The sequence below is a fragment of the Acartia tonsa genome, chromosome 7 (assembly GCF_053477335.1).
Source record: "Acartia tonsa isolate MP-2025a chromosome 7, ASM5347733v1, whole genome shotgun sequence".
Lineage (NCBI taxonomy): Eukaryota > Metazoa > Arthropoda > Copepoda > Calanoida > Acartiidae > Acartia > Acartia tonsa.
Window position 1 is genome coordinate 39,922,659 of NC_137266.1, and position 8,572 is coordinate 39,931,230.

Genomic DNA, 8,572 nt, shown 5'->3' on the forward strand with positions numbered 1-8,572 from the left:
AAAAAAATAAATAATAGGACAGGTACATGAATATTTATATTTATGTTAAAGTTGCGGCTAGAATATCTCTTTTCACACCAGATTCACATTTGAAAACAGTCTGCACAGAAAATCCATTATCTTCCAGTGTTTTCTGATAAAAAAAATGTCATATTAACCTATTAGCGGCTACGCCCCGTAGAAGCCTCTAGGGGCACTTGAGGCGAGGGGTAAGGGGGTATAATTTGTTTCTACAATGATTTCTCTTGGGAGTGTGGTGGTGCACTCCCTCAAAATAGTTTTAAAATCCTTCCCAGGACCTATGAGAAGCTACATTGTAAAGGAGAATCCTATCGGTTTATCGGTTGGTGAGATCCTTCGGTAGAGACAGACACACACAGACAAACATCCTGTTACTTTTATATAAAGATATTACTAAAATGATTCTTCCAATATAGAAATTTTAACGAAAGATTGAAAAAAAATTCAAATTAATTTCAATTGAAGCGTATCTTATTTTTATCATGTAGTTTTTAGTATTTGATGAGTTAAATATAACCTTATATTACAAAACAAATTTAAGGAAAACAATAATATTTATTCATAATATAATAATTGTTACGCCCCTAGCCTGTAAAGGAGAGTGGGGAGTTCAGAAAACAGTCCAGGACATATATAAAGCTTCCCTAAAAAGTACAACCCATTCGGTCCAACAATTAATGATTTATTTAGCTTAAAACGAAAACCTTATTTTTTTTATAAAAAGTACAAAGTTTTTTTGCGGATACTAAAATATAAATCATAGGATTAATTTTAGTTTTGTTGACATTTTCCTGGAATTGTTGAACTCCGCCCCCGACACCAAAATAATATGTTTTAGCTGCTATCAGAGCCACGCCTCCCTCCTCACTACTCTTTAATTGATCCTGAAAATAATATATTTTAGCTGCTATCAGAGCCACGCCTCCCTCCTCACTACTCTTTAATTGATCCTGAAAATAATATATTTTAGCTGCTATCAGAGCCACGCCTCCCTCCTCACTACTCTTTAATTGATCCTGAAAATAATATATTTTAGCTGCTATCAGAGCCACGCCTCCCTCCTCACTACTCTTTAATTGATCCTGAAAATAATATATTTTAGCTGCTATCAGAGCCACGCCTCCCTCCTCACTACTCTTTAATTGATCCTGAAAATAATATATTTTAGCTGCTATCAGAGCCACGCCTCCCTCCTCACTACTCTTTAATTGACCCTGAAAATAATATATTTTAACTGCTATCAGAGCCACGCCTCCCTCCTCACTACTCTTTAATTGATCCTGAAAATAATATATTTTAACTGCTATCAGAGCCACGCCTCCCTCCTCATTACTCTTCAATTGATCCTGCATAAGAGATTTGCAAAGTCACGCCTGCTTTTATGTTGTCTTATTGTTTATTATTATCAAAAATAAATTTTTTTCGAATTAAAAAATATCCTACAACCATCCCAAGACATAAAATTTGAAAAAAATATGTGAAGCTTACCAAAAATGGAGAACTGAATCAATCGGTTTAATGGTTAACGAGATCAAGAAAGTCAAAGGAGTGAATAAAAGATGTAACCCCCCCCAAAAAAAAAAAAAAATTAAAATTTGCTAAAGCATGTGTATTTTAGAGATAACACCTTCCTCCTAAAGAAACAAATTACCTTGATCAATTTGATAAGTTTGAGATGATTGTCAGGATTATATATTGTCTCAGAAGTTAAAATTAGATCATATTTCTCTTTCTCTGTCTATATTATCAAGTATCAAGAATTTGTTAATACAAGGATGACAACATCCATAAAAGTAAAGCTCAAAAATTGGTAGCACAAACAAACATTAACATAAACAAAAATTTATGTTTTGTTCTAAAATTGTTTAAATACAGGATACTGTTTAAGTAAGGACAAAATTACATTTTAGGACTTTGATATAGAATTTTTTCAATAAACTTCCATGGACCTATAATAAGCTTCGTTTTAAAGAAGAACCATATCAGTTTATAGGTTAGCGAGATCCTTCGCTACTTACAATAATAGCTTACTACTTATTTTAACAGGATAGAATTTCATTACTACATCATTAGTCAATTTAAAGACATTTTGTCAACTTGACTTCATAAAAATGTTTAATAACAAAATTAACCTACTATCAGACAGGGAAGAGATACTCTACTCTAAATTACATCTGTCCCCAAAGTTTTATAAACATATTCTCCTAGTCGATGACTTAAAACCTGTTGAGGCTTTCACTAATTCTTTATTAAATTATTTTTTTTTTTTTTGTAGTTGTTGTTGTAGCCATGATTATCTGAAGTTAGGACTCAGATGCACACGGAGACTGGAAGTAAGAATCCTTTGGCCAATCTTATATTGGTAAGCTTCGCGCACAGCTGGTTGTATTCTATGTTACATTACAAGCTGACCCGCGATTCTCGTGGAAGCTATTCAATTATTACATGACCCTGGCCTAGAGTTTTGGCAGGTGTTCCATATTAAGCAACCCTAATTAATGGCACTCTCATACGAGGAGCATGGATTAGGGAAAGCATGGTTAGAGGTGCTTGATTTGTAGAATCCTAACTTCCTACAAATCTCCCCCCTTACAACCCTAGGGCATCTTAGGGAAGGTTGCGTGATCATATTCTGACAAATTTCGACAGCATTTGTCAACCAAGTGCAAAGTCTATGTGGGGATTTGAACTCGGTTTCTACCAACCACAGCGTAGTGCCCTAACCACTACACTATGGGACACCTTTTTATTAAATTGTACAAAGTAACGGTGTCCAAAATTTTCAACAATAATGTAAATCTGAAGAAGTTGTTATAAATCCACCATTGTCTTATCACTTAAAAAATACAACCACAAAAAGAGGGTAATTTTTTCCCGTATTTTTCGTAAAGGTCTATATGAAATGGTCAAAATTAAGAATATTTTGACTTAATAAGAGCATTTCTTTGACTTACACAACTTCGCTAACAACACAACTTTACAGAAAATATGCGAAAAATCTCAATCCTAAACAAATTCAACAGACAAACATCCTATTACTCCAATATCATAATCACAATATAAACTTGATTCCTTTGAGAGTAATGTATTTAAATGTTCCCAGTCTCCAGCAAAGAACTTGGTTTCTACATCATTTCAAAAATAACTTTTAAATTAATTTTTTTATCCAGAAATATTTTGAATACCTCTATGTAAAAACCCCTCCACACATTGTTAAGTTTAAATTCTGTCCAATAATAGTTATTTCTCGCAGCAGAAAGCTGGATATAATACGATGCTAAACATGTTTTTTTTTCGTATGGATGAGAACCGGTTTCTATCCACCGAATTCGAATAAATACGAGAAAAGTTTTTTTTAATCATGGAAATAAATAGAAGCAGCTGGTATCGTATTTTTACATTAGCTTTTCTCCTATTTCCAGTCCCTGCGGGGGGCTCTAACCCTGCGGGGCAATTATTAACATTTACCTAACCTTAAATATTATATCAAAAGCTACTGTGAAAATATGACAAAACCCGTTACCTCGTTATCTTTCCACGATCCCAAGTTCTTTTATTCGTTGGCTGAAAATTTTACAAAATCATTAATAATTAGTTTGTTCAAACTAGCAGCATCAAAACTCTTTAATTCTAAAAGGGGTAAATTCATTTACCATCATTGGAGATGTATATAAATCATTGTCCATTGTCCTATCCACTAAGATCCTAGATATTCTAGGATTTGATTAAAAGTTTTTTTTTATAAATGCCTGGGTATTTTTCAGAAGTGCTGGTTATCTTTGTTGCGTGAAGATTGTCATCACTCACATTTAATAAGACATTAGGTATTGTTATCTCATTTAGTACATCCTAGATAAAACAATCATTTTTTTTAGACAGTACACTAAATAATTAAAAATTATAATTATACAAATATTATTAAGCTTAAATATTCAAGTTTTAAGTATTGGTAAATACGAAAAGTGGACTCTGCAAGTTTGATAAATAAACAACACAAAACTTAACAACCAACAAAGGCAGAATTCTACTCATAGCCTTTTAGGAAAAATAAATTGCCGTTTTTTGTTCCGTTCCTAGATCCTTGATAAGAACTAACTATAATCTTAAATTCAGAACAGACAGACGTACAGACAATGACATACAGAGTAGCTGCGCTGCCTCAAACTAAATAACCTTGTTATAATCATTGAAGTGAACAGTGGCCCCAGCAGCAAAGGCAAAAACTCCGGGTAATCCGGCTCCACAACCAACCTCCAGCACTCTCTTTCCGGCTAAATAGATAGATAGAAACTCTAGGTAGTTAATGTAAGTTTTTAACCCCTTCCCCCCCCCCCAAAAAAAAAAAGAATAAAAAAATAAAAGAAAAGCTTGGACGTTTTTTTAAAAGTAATAAATTCAAAATCCGGATATATAACCAACCTCTAGCACTCTCTTTCCGGCTATATAGATAAATAGATCTCCAGTTAATGTAGTGTTTTAACCCCCCCCCCCAAAAAAAAAAAAAACCAAGGTGGTAATTACTCCATCCAGACCCACTTCATTTAGATTTTACCCAGCATACAAAGATTAAAAATCTTGAGTAAAATTGCTTTGCTTGTTTTCTACTCCACTCACCCCCCCCCCCCACCCCCAACACACCAAAGAAGAATGAAAAAGATAAAAGAAAAAGATTGGACGCTTTGTCAAAGTTCCCCTAACTTACCAAGACGATCAGAATAGTTTTGGTATAGATATTTGACTAGATCTTCAGAACATTCCCAGATTTTCAAACCACCCTCATACACACCTGAAAAGTAAATTCGTCTTAGTCCTGAATTTTTCATGAAATCATTTGTCATATAGGTACACTTGGCATAATAAAAAATTGTCTTAAAAGTACACTTTCCATTTAAGAAAACTTGTCACAAAAGATACACCTATCAAAAAACATTTGTGGTAAGCTTTATGTCAAATGTTTGTACGGCAATTATGACAACTTACAAGTGCACTTTTATGACAAATATATCTAAATTGCTAGAGATATTTTTATGGAAAGTGACTTTATTACTCCACTGTATTTAGATTAAAGGATTAGATATTTAAAGTTAAGATAAACATATCTATTTCGCATGTGCGTAGACAAGTTACACAAAATAGAAACTGATTATTCACACAATACACAAGAATATATCAAAATACCTGGTACCAAGTCATTATTATCATCCAGAGCTTTGTTTAGGTCACCTGTATAACCATTACTCTTAAATAAAAGTTTCTCTATAATTTTATCCAACCGATTTAAAAGTATTTGAAATACTGCATACAATTCAGTCCTAATTAAAGCTTATACGAAAGTATTTTGGAAATACAATAGATTTACTCACCATTCCAAAATTATTTTAGAAATACATAACATTGCCCCCCCCCCCCTCCCTCATAAAAATAAAAATCTTTGGCGTCCTTGATCCTGTGTTATCGACTTGAATAATATTACCTTTAAATGTATTGCCACAATTTGACTATTGACATAGTTTAAGCTTTCCAACTGTCTTTTTTGATTCTCATTTTCTGTAGTTTAAAATATTTTAGTTTATTTTGTATTAATGCTTTTAAACAAAGACAATAATATAGCGCGGCAAATACAAATAAGATATTATTTAAAGTAAAAGAAATTGGCTTATTGTTAGATACAGATATTAAATAATTTTGATTTTGCAGACATAGGGATAAACAAACTCTAGTTATAGAAACCAATGGTATTTGTATTAGCTTATAACAATAACGAAATTATTACTAAAAACTCACGAAACCTATACGTAGTTTTTAGCTGTCGTTACTTATAGTAAAATTGATGATCTCTTCATTCGCCCCCAAATATTATTTAAGATTTTTTCCCTTGTTGGTTATACCTTATACCTATAGTATATATTTTTATGCGCTTTTATTTAATACTAGCGGCTACGCCCCTATAGGCCTCTAGTGGCACTTTAAATGTTTGTTTTCTTATTTCAAATATCTAATTGGTCTTATCACGCAAAAAAAAATTTCTCGATTTTTTTGTGATTTTTCTTGGGAGGGTGGTGGTACCCTCCCCCAAAATAGTTATAAACCTTCCCGGGGCCTATGAGAAGCTGCCCTGTTAAGGAGAACCCAATAAGTTCAGCGGTTTGCGAGATCCTTTGGTACAAACATCCTGTTACTTTATCATAAGGATGAAGCGAAATCCATACTTTAAACATATTCATATTTTTATTAATGCAGAACTTCTGAACAATGTTGACAAAATCCATAAGTATCGAAGCAAAAAAAAACATGGATTGACAAACGGACAAAGTGAGTTATAGAGCATATTTTCAGTGATCATCAAACAGACTTAGAGTAAAAGAGAAAACCAAGAAACCTTATGTAATGTAATTATAAATATATCCTTTTATGAAGCATAACCGCCACACTGACAGACAAAGTAAATTATATAAAATTTAAATTATAGATGCTCAATGGCACGGGGTATCTTAACACAAAAAATCAAATGTCTATCTAGAAAAGCTACAAAAAAATTAACGTTTCTCCTATTCTGTTTCTTAGAGACAGCCAGAAAGGCATTTTAAATTATAGAGTAGCTTTGCTAAGAAAAACTATAATAATATTAAAATCCCTGAATCAGTATTTTCATCTTCTTCTTTCGTAGATTTATCTTTTGTAGATTCATCTTTCGTAGATTTTTCTTTGCTAGCAGTGATTAGATCAATCAGAGGAAAGTTTTCTATAGACTCCAGTATAGAAATTCTTTATAATTATTTTCATAATATAACTTATTATACTAAAAGGGGTATGAAACAGATTATATGAGAAATCTCGATTTTTTAAACACTTTAAAATTAACTAGCAGCTGCGCCCCTTTCATCTACAAGGGGTCAGGAAGACAGAATAATAGACTGACACCATCCTAACACTTAAATCTGGAATGTGTAGCTTCCTTAAACTGAAGAATTTAATCAGTTCCGAGGTTAACGAGATCTTAAGCTACAGACAAAAGTACATACTACTTTATATAATAGAATAGATCAATACATGTATATATATCGAACTAAAATTATATGTGTTTGTATCAAACTCAATAATCGAGATGAATTTTACCTCGTTGACCGCAGCCCCCTTCCCCCTGCAATCCTAATTTCATCCCAACCATCATTATAAAACGTTTTAGTTTTATGAAAATAACCTTTTGAAATGTTCGTCTGTTATCATTATTTCCTCTGCCTAAAATATGTTTCATAAATAAAATAAAATTATGAGGGGGTTGGGGTGTTTACCTTCACCCTCCCCCCAGTGATAAGATATTCCGGTTGAATCAATCAAACCTATTTTTCTATCCCATTTTTAATTATAGAGATGGTTACCTGCAAAGATCTTCCAACCTTTACCTAACCTTACCTAACATGATATGTATATATGAAGAATAGGATTTCTTGGAAAAGATTGTGGTCCATATGCTATGATAAGGAAACACAGTCAATTGTTTCTATGTTAATTAGGGATGGCAATCCGTCAAATTTTTGGACCGGATTCGGATTCTTACAAGAATCAGTCAAAAAAATGGCGGATTCCCGCGGATTCCGGATTCTTGCAATTTTTTAAAAGGTTTTTTTTTAAATTAAAAAAATTAAGTGCTACATATGTCCTAAAAACTAATGTTCTTGGTGTTCTCTATAATTCACTTCAGAGGATCGAACCAGATTTTAAAAGATAATATATATAATGATGATAATCTTTGCCTTCAAAAAGCGGGAGTTTAAAGAAAAAACTCAAGACGCTAATTTTAGTTTACCAATTAAGAATCCGAATCCGCTATTAAAAAACGGATTCCGGATACGGATTTGGATTCCAAAATTGACCAAAAATTGGGCGGATTCCGGATTCGGATTGCCAACCCTAATGTTAATGTCAATTTAAATACAATTGGACATATTCATCATTGTCTATGAACACCTAAAATAGCTGGCGGGAAAATTTGGAAGATTTTTAAAGTGCCTATAATAAGAGGGGGATAAATTAAAAAACTTTTGGTGAAAAAATAACGAATGACGTCATATTAGAATAATAAACTATACTAAAATGAGGTAATTCGGGATACTTTAGCCAAAAGTTTAAAATTTATTCTCTTTTATTACAAAGAGCTTCTAAATTTTTTTCCCAGCTATATTTGCAACTGGACACTTGGATTTTCAGCTATAAAATTAAACATAAAAATTAGAACCTCTTTCCAAACTATAGCATAAGAATCCGTAGCATTTTTATCATTCTCTCCACCCTGCGATGTTTCATCTTTATCTACATTAAAATTAAATGAAAATACCATTTTTGAGATCTGAAACAACATAAGTATAAGTAAACTCAATATAGTTAATATTCAAAATTTATTTTGTTTATTATTTTTATGACAATGACTTCATAAGTAATAAAATTAGAAGATCACATTTTAAATTCCTAAAATTTACCTATATTCTATGAAAATTATTCATTTACTTTAATAAAAACTTTGGGTTCATCCCCAAAGAAACTATGGCTAATA

The 8,572-nt window shown here is 32.2% G+C and overlaps 1 protein-coding gene across 1 annotated transcript; it reads right to left on the reverse strand.

Moving 5' to 3' along the window:
* Position 1: 1 nt before the first annotated feature.
* Positions 2 to 8,365, reverse strand: LOC145323734 (histidine protein methyltransferase 1 homolog). Its single transcript, XM_080166225.1, has 12 exons — positions 8,258 to 8,365; positions 7,223 to 7,260; positions 6,656 to 6,786; positions 5,495 to 5,568; positions 5,200 to 5,260; positions 4,724 to 4,807; positions 4,195 to 4,292; positions 3,771 to 3,870; positions 3,094 to 3,146; positions 1,673 to 1,759; positions 813 to 905; positions 2 to 133 (listed from the first exon to the last, which is right to left on the reverse strand). The coding sequence occupies exons 1-12, from the start codon at positions 8,357 to 8,359 to the stop codon at positions 41 to 43; spliced, it is 1,014 nt and encodes a 337-aa protein (XP_080022351.1). The 5' UTR covers positions 8,360 to 8,365; the 3' UTR covers positions 2 to 40.
* Between the last annotated feature and the right edge of the window lie 207 nt (positions 8,366 to 8,572).

Bases quoted from the DNA above. Each gene is read 5' to 3' on its own strand.
- LOC145323734 (XM_080166225.1), bottom strand. From the start codon at position 8,359: ATGGTATTTTCATTTAATTTTAATGTAGATAAAGATGAAACATCGCAG. The intron at 6,787-7,222 runs GTTATTTTCATA...ATAATTATAAAG, and splicing joins ACAGACGAACATTTCAAAAG to AATTTCTATACTGGAGTCTA. The intron at 4,808-5,199 runs GTATTTTGATAT...TTTACTTTTCAG, and splicing joins TAATAATGACTTGGTACCAG to GTGTGTATGAGGGTGGTTTG.